The sequence below is a fragment of the Colletotrichum godetiae genome (genome assembly GCF_030913485.1).
Source record: "Colletotrichum godetiae strain CBS 193.32 chromosome Unknown BDP55scaffold_64, whole genome shotgun sequence".
NCBI classification, from domain to species: domain Eukaryota; kingdom Fungi; phylum Ascomycota; class Sordariomycetes; order Glomerellales; family Glomerellaceae; genus Colletotrichum; species Colletotrichum godetiae.
The window spans coordinates 131,254-152,583 of NW_026851312.1; the positions used below are offsets into that span (position 1 = coordinate 131,254).

Consider the following 21,330-nt stretch of genomic DNA (forward strand, 5'->3'; position numbering starts at 1 on the left):
CTCTGGCGAAGACGATTACGTTGTCTCGGGTTGAGCGGCGCGGCGGCAGTCACATCGTGGGATTGCTCCCACGAGCTTGCTCTTAGACACATACTCAGCTCGGGGAAGATGTATCCAGTAGATACCCTGTCTCTCATGCACGGCAGTTGAGAGAACGTAGCTATCCACTCGCCGCGTCAGTCCGGCGCAGTAAACAAGCATGGTTTAGTTATCAGATCAACGTTTGTGGTGACATACGGAGTACAGTTGGTCACCTCCACAATTACCTTGGGCGAAAGACACAACAGCTGGCAGTGCTTCATCTTGCAAAGGTGGTGATCACTTTTGACATGCAGCTGGACCCTGAACAGCGAAAAAGATTGGATCAAGATTAAGCAGGTCAAAGACGATTTCTGGACCAATTACGGAGTTGTCATCTGATTTCCAATGAAGGGGGATTGCGACGAAAGACAAGCTTCGTAGTAGCATCCCCAGGTCTTGGCAGGTCGGTTTGCTGAACGCAACCGGAATGTCCCATCTCTCCGGATCAGATAGTGATCAGTCGCAGTCTACGAGTGCACTTAGACTAAGTCGACCACACCACATTTAGACGACGCGTCCTTGTCGATATGAAGAGGCGCATCGGGCTGAGTAGGCACTCCAGGAGTCTAGTGGCTGGGTCGAAACATGTGCCTACCTTAGCGAGTAGGGTCCAGACCCAACCCTGACATGCACGTCTGCTAGCTATTTTTCAACGTATATCCTCCTGCTCGAGATGAATACTGTTGGCCCGGGTCGCTTATTGATTCTCGTTTCTGCACGTCATGTGCATTCGTTCAATCGATTGTGGCTGTCTGGGGACTGAGTAAGTTTTCCTCAACGTGTCTTAGGGGATGCCCCTAATCAGGCACTCCACCACCTTAACACAACTACAACACGTAGGTTCTAGCCATCTCGACTTTGCCTTCCTTTTATATTTCATCCAGTGCTAAGAAAGAAGTTGACGAGGAAATATTGGTGCTTGACGATTTGGCAATCCTCGAATACGAAAACTACCCCTGCAGAGGGAATGCCGATCGGACTGCGCGTCAGGCCCACCGGCGTCCGGTGGGCGCATTGAGCCAAACACTATTAAATAAGTAGCCGTGGACTTTCTCGTCAAGTGGGAGGCATGCCAAGATGCTAAAACCTTTACTACGTATTTCCACACATGTGGGATACCCAACTGACGGGTCTTTCGGTTAACAAAAGCCTTTTGTGTTCTTGGCACCTTGGCAAATACTTGTCCATTCGCTTTCAAGTCTGACAAGTTGCGGCTAGCTAGGAGACTGCGGTTGGGCCGAAACTTGCGTTGAGTATCTTGTAGCTTCGGTTTCCGAGACTAACACCAGACTCCGACCAATCGATCCGACAAGGGCTCGCTACTCACTCAAATATGAAGGTCAGACACCAATTTTCTACAGCAAAGACTACATCGAGAGCGGCAAGTACGGCACGGGCACTCAGGCAAGACCACCATAATATTGACAACAAGAGTTCAACAAGCGACTTTCTCATTTTCAATCACTACTTTTTTTCGCGTTGATCTCTACGCGAGCGAAGTATCAACCTGAAAACGCTCGCCCAAGCATTTCGTCTCTCGACTATAAACGGTAATGTAAGAAAACAGTAGTCCTACTTGATCCCCGAAACAATATCCAAAGAGACAAATTTCATTACCCCAGTCACAGGCAAGCAGTTCAGGTACTCGAATGTTGCTTCTCCCCTCTTGAGCACCGAGACCTCGTGCCAGGTCCGAAACTTTCTTGATTCTCCCCAAGTCTTCGCGTGTTTGATGGCGCCGATGTAAATGGCTAGATGAGAGCGATGCTTTTTGGACCACTCTTCCAAAGAACTCAGGTCCGTGAAGAACCCAGCACCGCAAGTCTCCTTCTTGGTGTGGCCATCGGTGTTTCTGTTACCCAAGAATCGCAATCCCATGGCACCACCCTTTTCACGATTCTCCCACAGGTAGCCCAAGCCCGCTTTCAAGGTTGGTTCCAGCTCCGTCTCGTACGACTTTGCCTCTTCGGAACAACAATTTTCCCAAAACTGACCCGACCGGATATGGACCATGTTGTGGTAATTCGTTCCAGTCAAGTGCTGCCCTAGTCCATCAGGAACATCCTCTGGTCTTGTTATGTCAGCGAGCTCGTCTTTTTCGAAAAGATCATGAGCTGATGCCGGAACTCGATCCCTTGCCGCTCCCCAGTATGCTGACAGCTGATGCTCTTCCGTACCAGTGTCTGGAAGCCTAGCTAGGCCAGGGAGGTAGTCAAGTCCAGAGTAATTTGTTTCAAGCCGGGAGATAGGCGTCGTGAAGCTCTCCCTCCATAAACCAACCAGCATTCGATATTCTGGCGCGAGGTTGGCGTAAATAGACGTCAAGTCAAGTTTCTGCAAGCTCTTTTCTCCTTTGACAGGATCATCCCAATATAAAACCCAGATATGTGCGTTCGGGGCATCATCCCCCTCCAAATGATTGAAGCTCTCGGTTGACAGGGGCCTATCCTCCCTGTCTGTGCTGAGCCATGCTTCGATAGCATCGGTTGCCTGTTTGACTGCTGTTGAGTTATCAATGGCGCTGCGATGAGGTTGTACGCCGACGTATGCTGTGAAGACTTTCTGTACGTCTTTGCCGAGGGTAAGTTGCCATCGCGGAACTGGTGGCTGATGACCCTCTGGTCGCCGAAGAGGGTAGGTTCGCATGCCTGAGGGCATCTCCTTCGTTGTACAATCTCTTGACTGTTACGAATATTATCTGAGATGTACGCTTGAGTGAGAGAAAGGCACAACAAATCCAAGTGGCAGCCTGGTGCTACTTCGTGTATTGGGGATCAAGATTCCAGAACGCAGGTCGATCTCATGGCCACAGTCCACTGTGAGCAAGCTATTACTAACACTAGTTATCACTGGCGGGTGCCCGGAGCTATTTCTGGCCCCGACGGTTGGGACAAGTCCGCGGACTCGTGACGCCAGGAAGCGCCATCTTATGTAATCAATAAGACTTCTTCTAGTTGTAAGTATCATTTTGTTTAGTAGATGTCCTTTGAAAGAATAAATACAGATGCAACATGCACGGTATGATTGGTATCAGTGTTAGTCCTATTCATAGCAATTAGATGCTCGATACATTGAGCCGAGAGTGTAGCAACATGAACTCACGCAATTGAGGCGGAGCAAAGAAGGTATCTTAGTTGTCCTAGAAAGACTAAAGAGAGATATCAAATTCACTCGGCCCCCCATGAGGGGAGGTTTGCGACAAATGCTATTTGTTTTGAATACTTGTCGCATGCTGTTCGGAAGACATGTTAAGTCTGCAAATGTTACATGTACGGTTTGTAACACGATTGAACTGTAATTTTAACAGACAAAAGAAAGGCAGCGGCAACACGGCGGATGTCACTCGTTGGCTTGAAACCATTGTGTACACAAAGAAACATTGTACATATCAAAGCAATCTTCGACATGTCCTGAACAAAGACGTCAGGAGTTTTCTTATTCATGCCTGGGCTGCATAAGCACTTAAGGCGGTTGTGGTTATGGACCACTTCCGTCCTCCTGCAACAGTTATACTCACATACAAAAGACAAGGTAGCGATAACTACCTACGATTCCAAATTCTCATTGCGATAGCTCTACCTGATTCCTTCCTATTAGGGGAAAATCAAAGCCTTTACTCACAACAATCCGAAGCAGCGATGTCTTCTACAAGCGCCGAAGACTCCATCCAGGGGCCCACTCGTTCAAGGCCGATACTGAGGCTTGATATTGCTTCCGCTTTGAGGTCGGAAGACGCGAGAACGCCGATTCTAATCGGAGAATATCAAATTCCTATCATGTCTCTGGAATCGGCAAAAAGTGAAGTATCAAATCACCCTCTTCCAGACATCGTAGAACAGCGTGAGAATTCAAGAGACAGACTTCACCGCTCTGGTGATGCAGGGACTCACGACTATCTCCATTGGGCTTTAGAACATAATGGCAAGCAGCCATGCAACTCATGGGATAGTTGCAGCTGTGTGGGCGGCAGTTATGAAACTGACTCGGATGAATCTGAGCCAATGACGGAAGGCGAACTCGCCCAGAGACGAATCAGACTCCAGGAGACGTACAGAGACTTAGAAGCCTTGACGCCGAGTCCGGTGAGCTCTCAGCTGCATGCTGGAGATACGAATTATGAAGCCACAGAGGCCATAGACACGGACCTTTCCGATTTCCTATTCGTGGAAAATGGCCTCCACAGGGAAGATATCGCAGTCGAAAACCAGAACATGAGCCAAACATCGGAAGATGCAGTCGGTGCAGTAGAACTCTTGGACGATCTGCAATCCGATCTGGGCAACGCCACATCTATTATAGAAGACGGCCAAGAAAGTATAAAGAACGGTGGGACTAACAAGACAGTCGAAGAACCAGAGGTTGGTCGTCGCACAAGATTCCACGAACACTTGAATTCACTCGATGCACCAGGATTCCGTTTGAGTTTGGCCGGCCTTGCTCCCCTTCAACAGTCTGCCCCAAGGGAAGACTCTAACAGTGCTATCGAGACGACTATTTCTGACAATGATTCTGAGCACGCTTCCACCGCTTCGCGGCACAGGGGAATATTCATTCCAACATGGCTATGGTGCGTCTTATGGATCGCTCTCATTGGCTTCTTCATAGGCTTCTTCATCATGATGAGCTTATTCATTGCGTTTAGACATGAGGGCATGCTTCACGTAGGAAAGGTTTCGCCATGCAGTACCCCTCAGCCATGTGTGTGTGATATTTCGCCTTCACCATTTAATAGTGCACATGGCCTGGATGAAAGAAACTAGACTGATAAGAGATTTGGATGAGGAATGATACAGGAGTCTGAGAATCTGGGAGCTATGTCTCGGTCGATGCGTTGTACAGAGACTACATGATTCTATGGATAGACTGGTAGGCTTCAACGTCATTCACAAGTCTCGAAATTTTATTATGAGAATGAAGTCGTGGGGGAAGACATTTTAGTAGTTCTTAGGGGTGCCCTCCCTCTGGATTTTCGCTACTGTTGCTTTGGTAAGATCTCTTGAACATCTTCGAATCCACGCGAATCGAGCCACCTTGTATAAGCACAACTTTTCTTATCTTGGCATTAGCCTCGTGCCCGTATTATGTTCAAATGTCGAACATCAATGATCTAGATCAGCACCTCTGTCGTTAAAGACGCACAGGTTAAGTGCAACCACAACACAAACCAACAGTGTTCGTCTTTTCGGCTGAGAGCTTCTGACCTATCAGATTCCAAGCTTTAAAGAAAGGTTGCATGATTAAGCTCAAGCCTCCGGCTGTCGGTTTCTGAAATAATCTGCAAATTCAGACGAAACATGGTTCGAGAACGTTCATCAGCGTTTCATGCCGTTTCATGGCATATACAGCCCGTAATTGAAGACGTCGTAATCATTTGAAGACAGAATGGTACACAAAACTTGGCATAGGTTCGCCGCAACATTCAAAAGCCACTGCATCCCGTAAGGCTACTATCCAAGACCCTCGCGCCTTCATTCAGAATACCCTCCAACATTTTGCCAGCACTATCAACGAATTGTTATGCTGCCCGTAAGATTTCGCAAATTCCCCACATCTCAGTCAAATGGTTGGGAATTGTTGCTGATACAATGAAGGGTTTACTTCTGAGCTTCGCTGGCCTTGCGAGTGCCTGCGGGCTTTCCCGGCGTGATTCTATCGGTTCCTTCTCGCATCCAGGGTATGTTGGAGCAAGTCTTGCAGAGGTGGTCCATCTGACCTATATCCAGAATCGTAGGCAGAGCCAGAGGAGGCGATCCATTGCAGAGTCTCCGAATTCTCAATCCCTATCCAGGCATCTTTGCCTATTATGATGGGCGTACCGGAGAAAGGTTCGCCTCCGATCAGCCCAATTGGCTTGATGACGGTGCATTCACGCTGGGAGTATCAACATATTCCATCATCGATGGCAACGAAGCTATCATATACGACTCTCACATCACTCCTGACCATGCAGGTGCTGTGATGCGACATGTCCAAAGTCAAGGTGTCACCAAGATGTCAGTGGTGATCAGCCACTTTCACAATGATCACATCGCTGGCACTGAAGTTTTCTCCAAGGGGGGAGCTACGATTGTCGGACACGAAATTACGGCTCGAACAGTGAAGAGAAGGACTCAGGATCTTGCTGCTGACAGCCCAGCCATCGTTGCTGTGCCCCCTACCGAGCTCTACACTGGGAAGAAAGAGATGAAGGTTGGCAACCTGTCTGTTGAACTGCACAATTTTCAGGTTCACACACCTGATGGAACGATTCTTTACATTCCTTCGAAGCAACTGATCTTCGCTGGTGATACTGTAGAGGATACAGCAACCTTCATCGCTGATGCCAAGAGCTTGCCAACTCACCAGACAGAGCTTCAACGAATGGCGACTTTCTCCATCTCAAAGATCCTGCCTGCGCATGGAGAACCAAACAGAATTGCCGCAGGTGGCTACAACTCAACTTTCATCAACGCAACGCTTCGTTACATTGCTGCCATGACAGAAGATGTGCCGGAGCCAGTAGCTTGGAATCAACCTCTGTCCCAGGTTGTTGATGCAGATGTTAAGAGCGGGGACTTGATATACTTTGCGCAGTACGAGGAAGTGCATCAGAGTAACGCAGATACCATTCGGAGAAGCCGTGGAAGGGGCAATAATAATTGATGCCACTTGGTATGGAACAATGAAAAGCATTGTGATATTCGAAGGTCGGGAGCTACAAACAAATGAGACTGCCTAGGTGAGAACAAAGGGATCAAATTTGGTATCAATGTCCTGGAAGTGTTGAATCAAGAGCAAGCCTGCCTACTCGGGCAACAATACAATTACCTAGTGACGTTCTAGCGGACAGTTCCTCTCTCGAGGATTGAGAGAAGCATAATGCTGGATCCAATGGTATTGATTGCGGTCCTGGCAGCAATCCCCAGGACAGTTGCTCTTATGCAGATGGAACTGAGTCCTAATTGGCGTGTACCATTGTAGATCTCTATCATCTGCAATCTTTCGGCACGTCTCATTATTTGCTCTGGGACCATGTTCGCAGCTCAATTAGTAAATGATGAGGCGTTTTCATACCAAGGAGAATTAAACACTGTACTTGGAACAATCAAAATTCCACGGCCTTATATTCACAAAAGTAGAGACTCGATCTCATTGAGTGTCAATTGCAGAATAAATGTACAACATGAATAGGCTTGGTCAATCTGCGGCCTTCACGTTGGTTTCCCCCACTCTTGAAGATGGAAAAGTTCCAATAACCTTGCGAATCCGATGCATCACCCCTCATTCTGTCATGTATCAATCTTAATCTCCGGCACCTCGACTCTATCAAGGCGGACGGTGAGATAACGCCCACTTATGCAGCTACATGGAAATGGAACCAATTACAGCACCACACTGCGTGATAGACAATGTCTCACCAAGGTACGTCAGCTATTTCTTACAAGGTGTCTGGTCTATCTCACCACCTATAGAATAGCAATCTCTCAGCACAGCCGCATTATCATTTTTATCGCGGAACGGAACTTTAATCCCTGGCGGAACGTGCGACCTGTAATGTTCCGCAAGACGAATGTGTGACGTCGACGGTGAAAGCGAGGGGTAAATTGGCGCTACCACCAACAAAACAAGAAGTATCCCAACGGCGCCATCCAAGGGAGCTGCCTATTCGTACGGACCAGTACAAAAGGCCAGTGAGTTGTACCATTCTATTTGGCATTGGCTCAGAATTCGTACTGCCGGGGACCTAAGGAGACTTTCTGACTCGGTCTCTTGTCTTCAATCAGCCGAATAGAACCGAGACCGAGAACCCCGAAACCAACAACCGGCCCCATTCACCATGCCGTCAACTCGCAATACCGCCTCCGATGTCCCGGACATGAATCTCTACAAGCTCAACCGGGTTCACCGCACGCTTGACAAATTAAAGGAGAAGCAGGAATGGGAGGCAGAAGACACAAAGTCGTTTGACTGCATGCACTACCTGGGCGACGAGGCGATTAAAAATGCTGCCAAGGAATTGGGTCTACAAGCCGCTGAGCGGGTGCTCGATATCGGATCCGGGTTCGGCGGCACGGGCAGATACCTCTACCGACACTTCGATTCTACAACAGCGGGCATTGAGCTGCAAAAGGAGATTCACGACATTGCTCAGACCATAAACGAAAAATCGGGTGCTGGGGCAAATGCGACATCCACTAACGGCAACTTCCTCGAACTTGACCCAGCTAAAATGGGCGCGCCGTTTGACCACATCGTCTCATTCCTGTGCATCCTGCACATCCCGGAGCGGGAAGCCCTGTTCAAGAAAGCACACAGTGTCCTCAAGCCAGGAGGCAACATGTACATTGAAGACTTCTTCGCCCGCACAACTCTGGATGCCAAGACCCTCGAAGTCTTGAGAAGCTCGGTTTCCTGTCCAGACTTGCCTGACAAAGAGCATTATATCGCAGAGCTCGAGAAGGCTGGATTTGAAGTCACTGGCTGGGTTGATATGTCGACTGTCTGGTCCGACTTTGTGCATGAGCGTGCGGAAGCCTACAAGAAAGATCCATCGGTGGATGCTGATCTCACGGCATTCTATGATGCTGTAGATGAAGTTTTCTCTGGAGGTCAGGTTGGAGGCACACGAATTACATGTCAAAGAAAGTAAAAGCTTCGATTGCTTGTTTATCTTTTCTAACTTGTGTTGAAAGCTTGTTAGTCAAGATCCTGCACTGAGAGAGGGAATTGTTACGGCTAGGACACAATCATGTGGACTCTGTCTTCGTGATGTGGGCGTTGTTTTCTGACAGATGCATACAGTCTGGCATCTCATCATGCTCTAGAACTAGATTCTGAAACATAGCCACGGAGAATTTGCTTACAATGGTCAAAAGTGCGGTAGTTTTCTCGCGATAATCCATGCTGCAATTAAGCCTAGGTTTCTCCGTTGGGCACCATTCCTTACACCTTGGGTCATGATAGATAATCCGGTATTCCGAAAGTGTGCACACATTGGCGCAAGAATTAGCTGGGCCTTCGGCGCCGGGAAATATTTACGTGCCACCCAGTCGCGATCCACGCCCCCCGCGGGCAATCTTGGTAAATAAGACCCGAGCTTCCTGTTAGCCCAAGTCAAGAGCTTCTCGACTCTCTTCCTATGTGAATCTTGCTGCGAAGTATCCCTAGAGCGTCGGCGCAATGTTCAGAATAACTTTAAACTTTACCCAGACGTAACAGGCTACTCCCCTCTCCTTTGAACACTCGGTACTCGTAGACACTGTACGCAACATGGGATGACTGGCGAGAACCTCGTGGCTCGGCCAGGGACACTGACACGGCTGCTGTGGGATTTCTTAATAAGGGGCACTCGCACTGCTCGGCATCCAGACACCACTCACACACGCAGCACACACCCACCCACCTTTTGACACTTTGCATTCCCCGGAGCTATCCAGGGAGTAGAGTTTGGGTAGTGGTCTCAACTACACGAATCAGGCAAGTTTCCGCACGGGGGACAATGCCCTAAAATGGCAAAAAGAGAGTACACCGCCAATGACTGTACAGTTTTTTCGTCTAGCAGCGGCGTAGAACCGATAGCGAGCTCGCTCTTTTTTTTTTTTCTTCTTCTATCGGCTAGTTTGCGTTTGGGCCACCTCTTTCCGGGGACTTAAGGCGGAAACAACAAGGAAACATAGAGCCTCGCAGGAATGCAAAACGTAGTGAAGCTTTGGACACACGTCCCATCCCAGTGAATTTTCGGTATCGGTCCGAGTTTTCGTAAACCGTACCATACTATACGAATTTCTGTAAATGCACTTGCTATGCGTAGAGTTCGCCTCTGTAGTGATCAGCGTCTGTGTCATGTCAGCTATTAGTGATTACTGAGGAAGGTGATCCTTTACATCGTCCGCCCCTCTTGATGGGAACTTGGCACTACCCGCCCCTCGGTTGGACAGGGCGGATTTTTGATGGAGATCAGTGATCTGCGCCTAGTGAGACAGGGATTCAAGTTTGGGACTTTGGAACCTCGTCTACGGTCGGAGTGCTCCGCCGTGCGTGCCATGGCCGACGGCAAGAAGCGTTCGGTGATGATATGGACGACAGGTGAAGTCTAAGATGGGATTTGTGAGGTTCCACATCACAACTGCCGTTTCATCAATTTGCTTATGAAGAGAGTAATCAAAATATATGAGCAGGTATAGTGTAGGCCAGATGTTTCAACACAACTCTACGATTCAGATATCAAATCAGGTACGAAAATTGATACGACAGTCTCAATCTGGCACCCAGACAAGCAGGCTTAAGCATCTAAATGGCCCTCAACGTTCCTTCATGTTGCACAAGAGGCGTAGAGCTCGCTAAGCATACACGCTCACTGACTCAGACTCGCATGATGCGCAACTTGACAGGCCGATAGTGCGGCTGTAGGTGTCGATGGCGCAATGCAGACTGGGAAGCAGACTGCAAATCAGAGCTTCCTTCTATCCCAAGCTAGCAATAGCTTGTATACCCGTATAGCCTATTGCTCTGCCGCCTGGCGGTAAGAAACAGGCACATGAGCTGCTGTGAATGCAGAAGTGTGGCGGGCATCCTCTCCATTTACTGATTACATGCGTGGCGGACGGGGATTGGGCGGAAAAGGGAATAGTGCTCGTAAGACTTGGCCCTGCAGTTGATACACTGACATTCATGTTTTCTTACGGATAGGTGAAGATGCCGAGAAAAGAAAGGAGTCGAAGGATTGATTGGCCTGGCGGTGATAACGGCCATTGAGGAACCATAAGCAGTCAGTCAGTCTACCACGGCAGCGTAGGGCGTAAGGGTCCCATTAGTCATTATGTGCCTGCCGCGCCCTTTCCAGAAGAAGGTTGTTACTATTACAGTGTGGCATAAAAACAATATGAGTTGCGGAGGACGAATTCCGCTGTTCGGCTGTGCGTGTGCGTGTGTGTGTGACCTTGCGTTGGCAAGGTGTTAGAGAAATGCTAGAGCCTAGAGGGGACTGGTTCGCCCCAGGCTTGTACAGTAGAGGCACGGGTCCCATCAGAGTTACAGAGTTGTTCGCTTTCGCAAAAAAGGATCCCTGATTGGGCCCCATATTGTGGGATGCCGATATTGAAGGGGATGGGATTCTCGGATTTGTACGACATTACGAAGTCTCGGCTACTATGGGGGACCCTCCTTGCGGCCGAGGAACTTCAGGAGGCCGGCACGCCGGGCAATCCGGACTTTCATTCCTCCACATTTGGTTGCTTTCTGCCTCCGTGTTTCCTTTCATGACTGACCATGGATGTGTAATCCATGGTATGAATGGCGTCATTTGAGTCAAGCTCTGCATGTCAGCTGTAATATTTGGGCGAATGTCTCCGTACAGATACCTACGCCCTACACTTATCTCGGTATGCACGGCTCACTCAGGTCTCAGGAACGCAAATTCAAGCTACAGCCACAGATGTTGTAGTTTATTGTCTGACAGGACGTCCACGAGCACACGGGTCCCGAGTACCGAACGCTCGTTGGCTGCATTGAATAGAGGCATTGCGCAGCGCGCACGCTCTATCACTTAGTTGCATGAGTAATGGCGGGTGCGTATGGGTATATCGGGCTGACCGTCCGCAGTAGATATTAGAGTTGCACCAGATTGGGATTGAGTCACAGAAATAGACAGGAGTACGGATAACGGGGGACCAATATGGTTCAGCTGGACGAAGTTGCACTGGGCTGCATAGAGTTTTGAATGCGAACACCGAGCCAGGTACAGTAGGTGTCGGTATCGTGAGGCGGCGCCGAGAAGGTACGGAAAGGCTAATGCGGTAACCTGTCAAGATACAGTTCATGACTGTGCGGAACCGAGTATGAAGTTTGAGGGCTAATAAGTAATCATTGGGACGGACATTCGGGCAGCGGAAGCAAATTAATGTTTTGAGAGAGGGGCCAACAAGACAAGCAAAGGGGACTACGGATACAGACAGAGTACGGGAGCATGTTGGACAGATTGAAAAAAATGCTTGCGTGCACAGAATATTAATGTGGTTTTGCGTGGTGGTGGATAGTGGAAATAGTTTCTTCATTCGGTAAGAATGTCAACAAGCATTGCAAGCATTGTGTGTTAGTTTCCTGCGAGTTGGTTGGGCGTTTGCGCCGCTGGTGCGCCTGGGAGTGCGTGTTCAGTGCGACGCCAAGAAGGGGGCAGCAAGTATCAGTTGCTTTTGCCCATGTTGTGTGTGTTCGGCTCAGGAATCCACGGCGAACGGGGGGAGACCAGGATGGCATTAAAATCAGACGGTACGGATAGAGAAAGGCCCAAAAGTCAAATTACGCTCTACTGTGATGAGATAGCAGTAGAAAGGAAAAGTACGGCGACGATTCCGCCGTATAGATCTGTACGGTATGGCAGCCGGCAGCGCATGGTTTGGTCATGGTGCGTGCATGCATTTCCGGAAAAGGGGGGGGTTCAAATTGTAAAGGGATCCACGGACAAGATGCCACGCGGGCCGCGGACATGGCGAGCGAGCAGTTTCGAGTGGGATAAATCATAGAAAAGGCATGTTTTGAGTTGGGCTACGCGGAATCATGGTCCGTCTTGGAATAGCGGCATCATCTGAGAATTTCGAATCCGCAACTCTCAACTGAACTGCGACATGGATGAGTGAGTGGATGACGGATGTCGGATGTGTGCCACCGCCCAGTGCGTGCGCTGTACGGAGTACGAATACTTCGTAGCATGATAACATTAGTACCTAAAGGCGAGGTGAAGACAGGCCGAGAGTGAAAACGTGTACGGAACACTCCCGCCGTAATAGTGTACACGGATCTCGGGAACTACCAAGAGGAATAAGGTAAGCTGTAAGTGGGCGGGAAACAAGGTGCAAGCAAGCCAATGTTCGTCGGCCCTGATCACGATGCCGATCGACCTGACGTCTCCCGGACTGTACAGGCTGATCCAATGTCCTGGTGAAAGTGCAAATACGCCAGGGAAAGGAATAGTTTGGCAGGGGGTCCGTGATGAGTCGCGTGGGACGCCGGGCGAAAATTACCAAAAATGCTCAATGGTGAACCAATCAAATACGCTATTATGAACTGGATGACGGCGCAATATACCCGTGCCCTGCCTCGCGAGTGGTGCCAAGTCACGGGTCCAGTTAGGCTGTAGAGTACGCGGAGAAACTGACGAGTGAGGGTCTGGTTGAGTCTGATTTACGTTCTGTCAGACCGGTGGGAGAGCCATGCCCAGACTTTGCCATGCAATCTTTTTGTCCAATGTGTTTGAGAAAAGAGTCAGAAGAAGACAAGTAAGGTACCTGCGTATCGATCCGAGGCTTCGGCTGCCTCGTAGGACCGGTAAGGTGAAGGGCGGCGCCGCGGCGGTGACTGACGTTGTCACACTTTGTGTGATGAGGTGAGGTTAAGTGAGGTGAGATGAGATAAGGAGGTGAGCAGTGTGTGAGTGAGTGACTAGGGTGGTTACTCATAGCGGCATGGCATATTGTAGCATGGCAAGGCAAGGGTACGATTACCTAGTTGATGGTGGTCAATGGTAAGCTGGTAAAGTACGGAGCACGGAGGACGGATACACTTCATAATCATGGGAGCATGGCGGCCATGGGCGCGGGGCGCAGGGTGATACGGGGATTTGGTGCAATCCAGATACCGTGCGGATTGCTCCTGTCTCCCTGGAGCCCATGGAACCCATGGAGTCTCGTACCTAGTGTTCAGTGAGAGGGCGAGCAGCAGGTTCGCTTTCCCCCCTCTTTAAGGGATCAATGGTGTGGTGGTGGTGGTGGGTCCCCGGGTGTATGAGAGGGGAGAGCGAGAGGCTAGGGCCACGGGGATGATGGATCGATGGCAATCTTGGTGTCTTTGAAAGTTTTTCTGCCTCGCCCTCACGAGAGCGAGGAGATGAACGGGGCCGGAGATAATCATTGAGTGACTCGGCAGTCGGGGGTGGAACATGGAAGTGTGAGCCCGACGGCGTTTGAGAGCGGCGAATTGGCGTGTTTTGGCGGCGCTCGCTGAGGAGTTCCCCAATGCGACGAGATACCCAATGGTGAGGACATGTTCGGCTAATCGGATACGTCCAATATTGCACACAGCGAGTCGAAGCTCACGGTCCAACACTTTTTGAGATGGGATGGGATGAGATGGTGCTCGATGGGAGTTCAATGAATGACTGTGTGGATTTCTTTGGAGATATTTGGAGAGGCGGGCTTGGACTGAGTGGGCGTGGCGCCGAGCTGGAGGAGAGAGCTTGGGTACGGATTCAGCCTACAGTGCCACGAGTGTAATAGGAACACTGTAGCTAAGGCTATGGGCGTACGAATACTTCGTATGGTACGGAGTATAATAACGGATACGCGGTCGAGGGGATTGGCACGCCTTACCGTCCGTACTTCGTACCCTAATGAGTGAGCGGGAGCCTGTGAAGTAAGTACTCCGTACCTCTGGAGCTTCTGAGACGGGGGTACCCACACTTCGGAACGCTACGTCCATTTCTGAGTAGGGTTTCCGATGAGTGGTGGGCAGTGGCGGATGGCTCCATTGCGTGGGATAATAGTCAGAGTGCGAGACCAGGAGAGAGTGTTTGAGAGAAAGACAGAACATGGAGTGAAAGTGAGCATCAGAGTGAGAGAGAAAGATGCGCGGACTTAAGATACGCGGTCAGCCAGTGTGTAAGGTATCCTTGGGTCCGTCCCTAGAGAAGTCTACGTACCCCGGTACCTTGCCGTGTCAGCAACTCAAAGATGAAAAGGGTTAATACCTACTAAAGTAGCAGGTACGTATCTAATGCTCCAAAAGGCTTGGCCGTATGGCTGTCCAATCCCAGCCGGGTCCGAGAGAGAGAGAGAGAGAGAGAGAGAGCAATGTCTCTCTTTCCGTAAAGGCGAGCGAGCTGTGGAGGAGCAGGGGGAAAAAAAGATAGACAATAAATCGATTTGCTGTATCCGTAGGAGGTACGAATACCCGTACGGCGTTGGCGCTGATAAACCAAAAGCCCCCAGAGACAGCTTGCATGTGCTTGACACACACACACACACACACAACCCAACACACACACTCTCTCTGATTATCTCATCATGCACACTCCAGCCCAGTCAGACGTACTCCAGCTGTCTCTAGTCTAGCTTGGTCTGGTACAAGTAGCCACCAAATGAGCATTCTGCCTACGGATACGTCCGCACTCAGCACTGTAGGCCCTGGTCTTACCTTTTTTTCTTCTTAAAAGTATTCATCATTCTTCTCGGCCCATCCTCATTCCACATGTCTTGCTGCACACTTCTACTTAGACACCGACACCCATCTCCCTCCCCCCCCCCCCCCCCCTTCCGAGTATCCAATCGTAGGAATAACTGGACGTCTCGCTTCTTGTACTCCGTAGTAGGATCATTCTTTAGTTGGCGTGGGCTCTGACTGTTTGCCAAATATCTCAAGGGATCAGTAGAATAGCAAGCATATCAGGTACGTACTTGGCGATGAGCGGTTCCATTCCAATTGCTTTACCTTGCCTTACCGGGTATCTACCTAGTAAAGTTGGTTCTTTCTTTACCTCACCTTGTCCGTACCTGCTTCACGTTACTCCCCGGTCTGGTTGGTCCTTCCTCACCTTGTCTATGATGGCATGGTAAGAGGAAGCAATGGGCGGCACAGGCGCACCTGCCATTCTAACTTAGCTGGCGGTTGTTATGTAGTAGTAGTGCCATTCATTGGCAGGCCCAACAGCACTTGCTCTTTCCCGAAACAATGAACTAATTTCCCTTCTTCTTTTCTTTCCACTCCTCGCCCTTTCCATACCTTCCCATACCTTTTACCTTACCTTAACCCATTTACCCAACATATTCGCCCCTCATCCATCATTCATCACCGGTCATCGTTGGCCATCTTCATCTTCCCAGTCACTCACCGTTTGCACCCTCCTTCTTATCCTTTGTTGTTTGTCATCCTTCTACCGTCTTCTTACCGACCACGCGCCCCCATTTCATCTTTTTTTTTTTTCGCCTTTCACACCCACCTCTTCTTCACCTTCCCACACCCCCCGGTCCAAACAACTTCACTCTCCAAGTGGCAAGTACTGGCGCCCTTGACAGCTTCCAGTTCTATTTTCGACCACCACCATACGGATAGACGAGGGGTCCCGCATCTTTGCATCTGGGATCTGGATCTAATTCATTTTCACTCTATGTCTGCCTGGCACAATATCCTAACCGGGACCGAGCAGGTAATCCGTACGAACTACAAGCAATCCCAATAGGCAGACGTCGTTTAGTTGCCACCTACACAACTCCACCCACGACCACACGTCTCACTACCACCGCCGCGCCTGCCTACGCCGCCTACCAACCCGAGAGTTCCTTTCGTCTGGGCCGTCCTTGGGTACTTTGTTCCTGACGACTACACATCGAGGTCTCATCATTTTTTCTTTTCTTTGCTTCTCATCGACTATTCATCTCGCAATCCCCTTTGTCTAGGAGACATCGAGGCTTATCGCTAGGACCCCTTGCGTACCGCCTTACGCATCGCGTTCGTTCTGCCTTTGTCAAGGACATCTAGTCAAGAGTCACATCTCGACTAATTGACTAATCGTCGATATTGTCCGTCCCTCTCTTTGCGGTCTACGAATCTCGCAGTAAACTGCCGAGTATCGAGCAGACTACTTGACTTTGGTCATTGAGTGAATAATACTTCATTCTGTCCTAATCACCCTGAGGTACAGTCATTACCGACAGATCCCTCACTTCAGTTACCCCGTTGAGCCGCAATGTTGAGATATCCTGGACTGCAGTATCTGATGCCGCGTTTGAAATAGGTTCTTTCAGTGGCTGAGTCTTGGGCATGGGTTGTCCAAACTGAGTCAGTCAACTTACTATCAGCAGAGTCTTTGAGTACAACCTCTGCCGGGTGAACAAGCCAGACTCTCTTCCTCGTAAAATAGACCCAGCTTCGTCGCCATGACGAGCATCTCATCTTCTACTGCGACCATGTCGCAAAATGGTCAACCAGATCTAGACCAGGATCGCAAACGCTGGTTTGCAGAGTTTGAAGCGCTTAAAGCCCGCTTCGAGGCTGAAAAGGAGAACGTAAACGCCAAGTTCACCCAACAGCAACGTGACGCATGCCACGATCTCGACGACGAGGCCCGCTTCGCCGACACGTTAAATCTGCCCCAGAAAGCTCGCGAGCTTCTCCAAAAGTACCAGCACGAAATACGATCCCATCGATATGCCGCCTGCCAACAACGGCGTGATGCCGAGGAAAAGGACCGCGCAAGACGCGAAACGGACGCTCTTCGAGAGCATCACATAGGCTTCCCCGTCCCCGGCAACTACCCTGTGCGCAACGCCGGATACGCCCCGAACGCTGGCATGCTGGGACGTACGCCATCAACAAATCCGTCGGCTCAGATTGGTGGCGCACGCGTTGGTCCAGTTGGGCGCGGCTCGCCCTCGATCATGCCCCTGAGCACACCTCCCCAGCAGCCACGTCAGCCTTTGCCACAAGGTCCAATGGTGCCAAATCAGCCCGTTCAGCAGCGGCCAGCAAATGGAATGCCTGGGCAAGGTAGCTCAGCTCCGATGCCGTCTCAACTAGACCATCAAATTCGTCAGTCACAGCAGGTTAATCAGGGCCACCCAAATCAAGGACAGGCCTGGATTCACCATAATCAGGCTGGCCCGCAGCAGAGCTCGCCTCGCACTTCAGCCTTGTATCACTCGAATCGACAGGCGAACAATCCCGCGGCAAATGGGGCCCCTAGAGTGCTTCCTTCGCAACCTCATGTTCCTACGTTAGGAAGCAATCATTACGGCCCTCCAAGAGCCGGATCTGGACAGCCTGTCAATGGTTCTCAGCCTAACCTAGCCGATCGTAGCAACCGGGGACCTCTGCCGCCCATGAATGCTGGACCGATGGGCTCCCGTATGGACAGACTACATGCGGGCGATGCGAGAAACTTTGCGCAAGGCGCCATGTTACGAGCGGAAGATGGGTTGAGACAGTCTGCAGACTCCCACCCTGACCGCCTCAAGATGGCAAAGAGGAAGTCTGATGCTAGCGACATGTCATCTAGAGATGCGGATCTGAAGCGCGCGAGAACTGATACGCCACAGTCGATAGCCCCCAGGACGATCACATTCGCCGAAGTCTATCAGAACGGGAAAGCGGAGTACAAACACAATATCGTCAAATTCGAGGACGTCTTCTACATTTTGCGATGCGACGAGCACGGTGTGCATTTCAAGCAAAACGCACTGGCAGCCGCAGCCAAGCATCTCCACGGAGCTTCGCATGGTCACCAGAAGAAGGAGCACAAGTTAGCGGTTGAAACCATTGGATTTCACGTCGTGGACTGCACAGAGGAGCTCGCTGCAATAAACAATGAATGCGTCCGCCTTGCTTTCGAAAATGGTTACAAGCCCCTAAACCAGCTGCACGGCCCGAAATCCGGCGGCAAACGACAGTCGGCCGCTCACACGATGGCTCCCGTCAGACACCCGTCAGTCTCTGATTCATCATTCCAGGCGCCCCCTAACAGCGCCGGATCTTACCAAACGAAGTTGGACGCCAGGCCACTGGAGGAGAAACAGCAACGCGGTGTGGATCATATCATGAACCCAGTCCCAGGTGACATTTACCACGCAAAATGGCCAAGGAGCAACAAGCTCTACATCGTTATGATTCTGGGCTGGACATCTTTGAAGATGTGCGGATGGGATGGCTGGCTCAGTGACACGCAGCTTTGCGACAAGAAGATCCGACCTACATGCTATACATATAATGACGAAGGCATCGGTGGTTGGGCGCCTGGTTACGGAGATGGCGAGCCGCGTGAGTTGGACAGGGACGTTCCCGTTTTGTGGTTTGAAAAGAACGGAAACACTCGGCTTGGTTGGCTAGGCGTGAAGTTCATTCTGAAGCCTTTGCTACTTGACGACCCAGACCGATCTGCTGATCCTTTGGACCCGGCCAACAACGCGAGAAAGAAGTATGCTGAGATCCGTGGATACGACTCGTTCGAGGCCATGCTGGCCCATGTGCAGGCAAGGCAATCACCGACAGGAGCTGAAGTGGAGTCGACGACGGTGACGGCGACGACTGCGACGATTCCCGCGAAGCTGCCGTCGTTTGCTTCGGCATCGGACTCGGATCCCGTACCAGATGTTGATATGTACGACTTTGGCGACAATCCTCCTCCAGCTGACGACTCAGACGACGAAGACTACGTAGAGCCTAAGCGCAGAAATGGCCAAGATTCAGATGACGACATGGCGGATATCGAGGAAGGCCCAACAACACCTCAGCAGCCTCCCCGGCGCAGCACTCAAGAGGTGCGCCCTACGTCGCGGCTGAGCGAGAGTAGTTGGATGACGGGGAGATCTGGAGCCGCTGCTGGCACCCGTCTGTCAGCCAAAAAAGACAGGGCAGCAGTTGATAAGGAGGATGTGACAATGGGCGATGCTGCCCAAGTTTCGCCGTCCAAGGATCGAGCTGTTAGCAGGGAGAACGCGACTCCCGTCCCCGCGAACACCAATGGAGGACCCGTCACAGTCGCACTTGGAACCCCAGCGACTCCTCAGAAAGCATCCGCAGAGATCGCTGTGAACGGGCCAACTTCGATTCCCAATTCCACTCCTATGACTGAGGGCAGCGCGCCTATGAGTACCGTATCACCAGAATCGAGTCAGCCAACAGTCGTATCAGCAACCGAGCGGTCTGCGCTCAGTGAGATTGCCAGGAGTAACGCTTCTCAGAGGCAGAATGCTCAAGACAGTGCACATCTGGCGGCGGAAACTATACGAGCTCCGCCAGCGAGCGAGAACCAGACTCAGATGGACCAAACATCAATGGCAAGCTTGGCCCAGACCGCGATGAAGACTGCTTCTAAATCGCCGAGTCTAGACAAGGAAGTTCCTCGTATAAGCCCCAAGCTGCAAATCGCAGACTTGGTTAACGACGCAGCCAGCTCTGAAAAGGCAGTGCGTCGACCTCTGCCATCCAAGCCAGTCCTAGACCTTGTTGAGTCAGCGCCACTCCGACATCCACTGCCTCAAAAGCCAAGCCAAGGAATTCATCTCGATCAAATGACGAGGGCTAGCCAACAGCCGTCGCCCGCTCTGTCCACTAAGAGTATCAAGGAGGCAGCGTCGCCATCGTTGTACAGCCCGTTTCCTCAACCCCCGCGAAGTGCCAGCGCTGCCAGCGCCGAGAGCGCCGCTCGCCGACCCGATCCTCGCATGAGTATTGCTAGCATGAGCAGTAGCAGTGCTCACGATGACCAGGAGCGAGGGACGATCAAACAGACGGTGGTGATTGGCACGAGCAACGGCACTGCCTCGGGTAGTAGTACCCCCAAGGTGTTGACACACGCCAGCTTGGTCAACAATGAGCAGTGGCGTGCAGTCCGGGCATCAGAGTCGCCGCGGGTCACGCCTGCGGCGCTTCAGTCGCCTCTCATCGACCGAAGTGCAGCGGCGTCTCCTGCTCTGGGAGGCAAGAGGGATGCTGAAAACTTTATCGACGTGTCGGAGTTTCACCAGGGCAGTCAGCATTGGGTGCAGCCGGGAAAATTCCTGCGATTCAACACGGATGACGAATCGAGCAGCATCATGCGAAGCAAGGAGGAGGACGGCATGGAGGCGGTTGTGGATGCCAGCCTAGTCGAGGCAGCAAAGATGGCGGGAACGACAGTACAGTTGAAGCTCAAGACGGAGAAGGGCGAGAAGTTGGAGCAGAGACTGGTGTTTGAGGCCAACTCGGTAACGGGTAGCCAACGTGGAGCAAAGCTGCAGGCGACCAAGTTCTATCGATGGCTTTCAGCCAAGAACCCGGATATGCAGCACCTGTTTTGATATGAGGCGTCACTGTGAGGGCGAGGGCGAGGGCGATGGATGATCCGGGAGCAGTGTTGTTGTGTATGAATGACTAAACGGCGTCAAGGGGGTTTTCTTCTTCCCTGAGACCGTGAATCCCAATTTGGGCTCGGTAATCCGTACATTGCTAGGTAGACTGGCTTTCGCAAGAGACATGGGAGACTCCGAAGCGGAGTAGCGATGCTACTCATATGCAGGGTGGACTGATTTAGGCGTTTTAGGGACAAGGAAAACATGGTGGATGTTACGAGAGTTTTCTATTGCTATCGACATGGAGATATGGTGTTGGTTGAGCGCTATCAGTTACATGCCCGAATGAGCGTTGCAGCACAAATTGAAACTATGTTGATCAAGACTTTTGTGAGATAGCTTCGTCGAATGGTTGTGAGTGAAGATAGATGGTGGCAGTGAGATGAGAGTCATGATC

General features: G+C 50.8%; 5 protein-coding genes across 5 annotated transcripts; 4 read left to right on the forward strand and 1 right to left on the reverse strand.

Annotated features, from left to right (window-relative positions):
- Positions 1-1,523: 1,523 nt before the first annotated feature.
- On the reverse strand, positions 1,524-2,990 carry BDP55DRAFT_680571 (putative phenylacetaldoxime dehydratase family protein). The gene has a single exon (XM_060576117.1). It carries the CDS (start codon positions 2,737-2,739, stop codon positions 1,654-1,656), a length of 1,086 nt encoding a protein of 361 aa, XP_060423932.1. The 5' UTR covers positions 2,740-2,990; the 3' UTR covers positions 1,524-1,653.
- Positions 2,991-3,719: 729 nt separating this feature from the next.
- Positions 3,720-4,841, forward strand: BDP55DRAFT_756964 (uncharacterized protein; the record flags this gene model as incomplete). The annotated part of the gene is made up of 1 exon (XM_060580772.1): positions 3,720-4,841. One exon carries the CDS (start codon positions 3,720-3,722, stop codon positions 4,839-4,841), a length of 1,122 nt encoding a protein of 373 aa, XP_060423933.1.
- Positions 4,842-5,374: 533 nt separating this feature from the next.
- BDP55DRAFT_620599 (beta-lactamase domain-containing protein) lies at positions 5,375-6,723 on the forward strand (the record flags this gene model as incomplete). The annotated part of the gene is made up of 3 exons (XM_060571336.1): positions 5,375-5,607; positions 5,673-5,755; positions 5,805-6,723. Exons 1-3 carry the CDS (start codon positions 5,599-5,601, stop codon positions 6,721-6,723), a joined length of 1,011 nt encoding a protein of 336 aa, XP_060423934.1. The 5' UTR covers positions 5,375-5,598.
- An 848-nt stretch (positions 6,724-7,571) lies between these two features.
- Positions 7,572-9,188, forward strand: BDP55DRAFT_680574 (methyltransferase domain-containing protein). Its single transcript, XM_060576118.1, has 2 exons — positions 7,572-7,751; positions 7,845-9,188. Exon 2 carries the CDS (start codon positions 7,898-7,900, stop codon positions 8,708-8,710), a length of 813 nt encoding a protein of 270 aa, XP_060423935.1. The 5' UTR covers positions 7,572-7,751; positions 7,845-7,897; the 3' UTR covers positions 8,711-9,188.
- Positions 9,189-17,399: 8,211 nt separating this feature from the next.
- Positions 17,400-20,882, forward strand: BDP55DRAFT_563669 (uncharacterized protein; the record flags this gene model as incomplete). The annotated part of the gene is made up of 1 exon (XM_060570265.1): positions 17,400-20,882. One exon carries the CDS (start codon positions 17,400-17,402, stop codon positions 20,880-20,882), a length of 3,483 nt encoding a protein of 1,160 aa, XP_060423936.1.
- Positions 20,883-21,330: the final 448 nt, after the last annotated feature.

Bases quoted from the DNA above. Each gene is read 5' to 3' on its own strand.
- BDP55DRAFT_680571 (XM_060576117.1), bottom strand. From the start codon at position 2,739: ATGCCCTCAGGCATGCGAACCTACCCTCTTCGGCGACCAGAGGGTCAT.
- BDP55DRAFT_680574 (XM_060576118.1), top strand. From the start codon at position 7,898: ATGCCGTCAACTCGCAATACCGCCTCCGATGTCCCGGACATGAATCTC.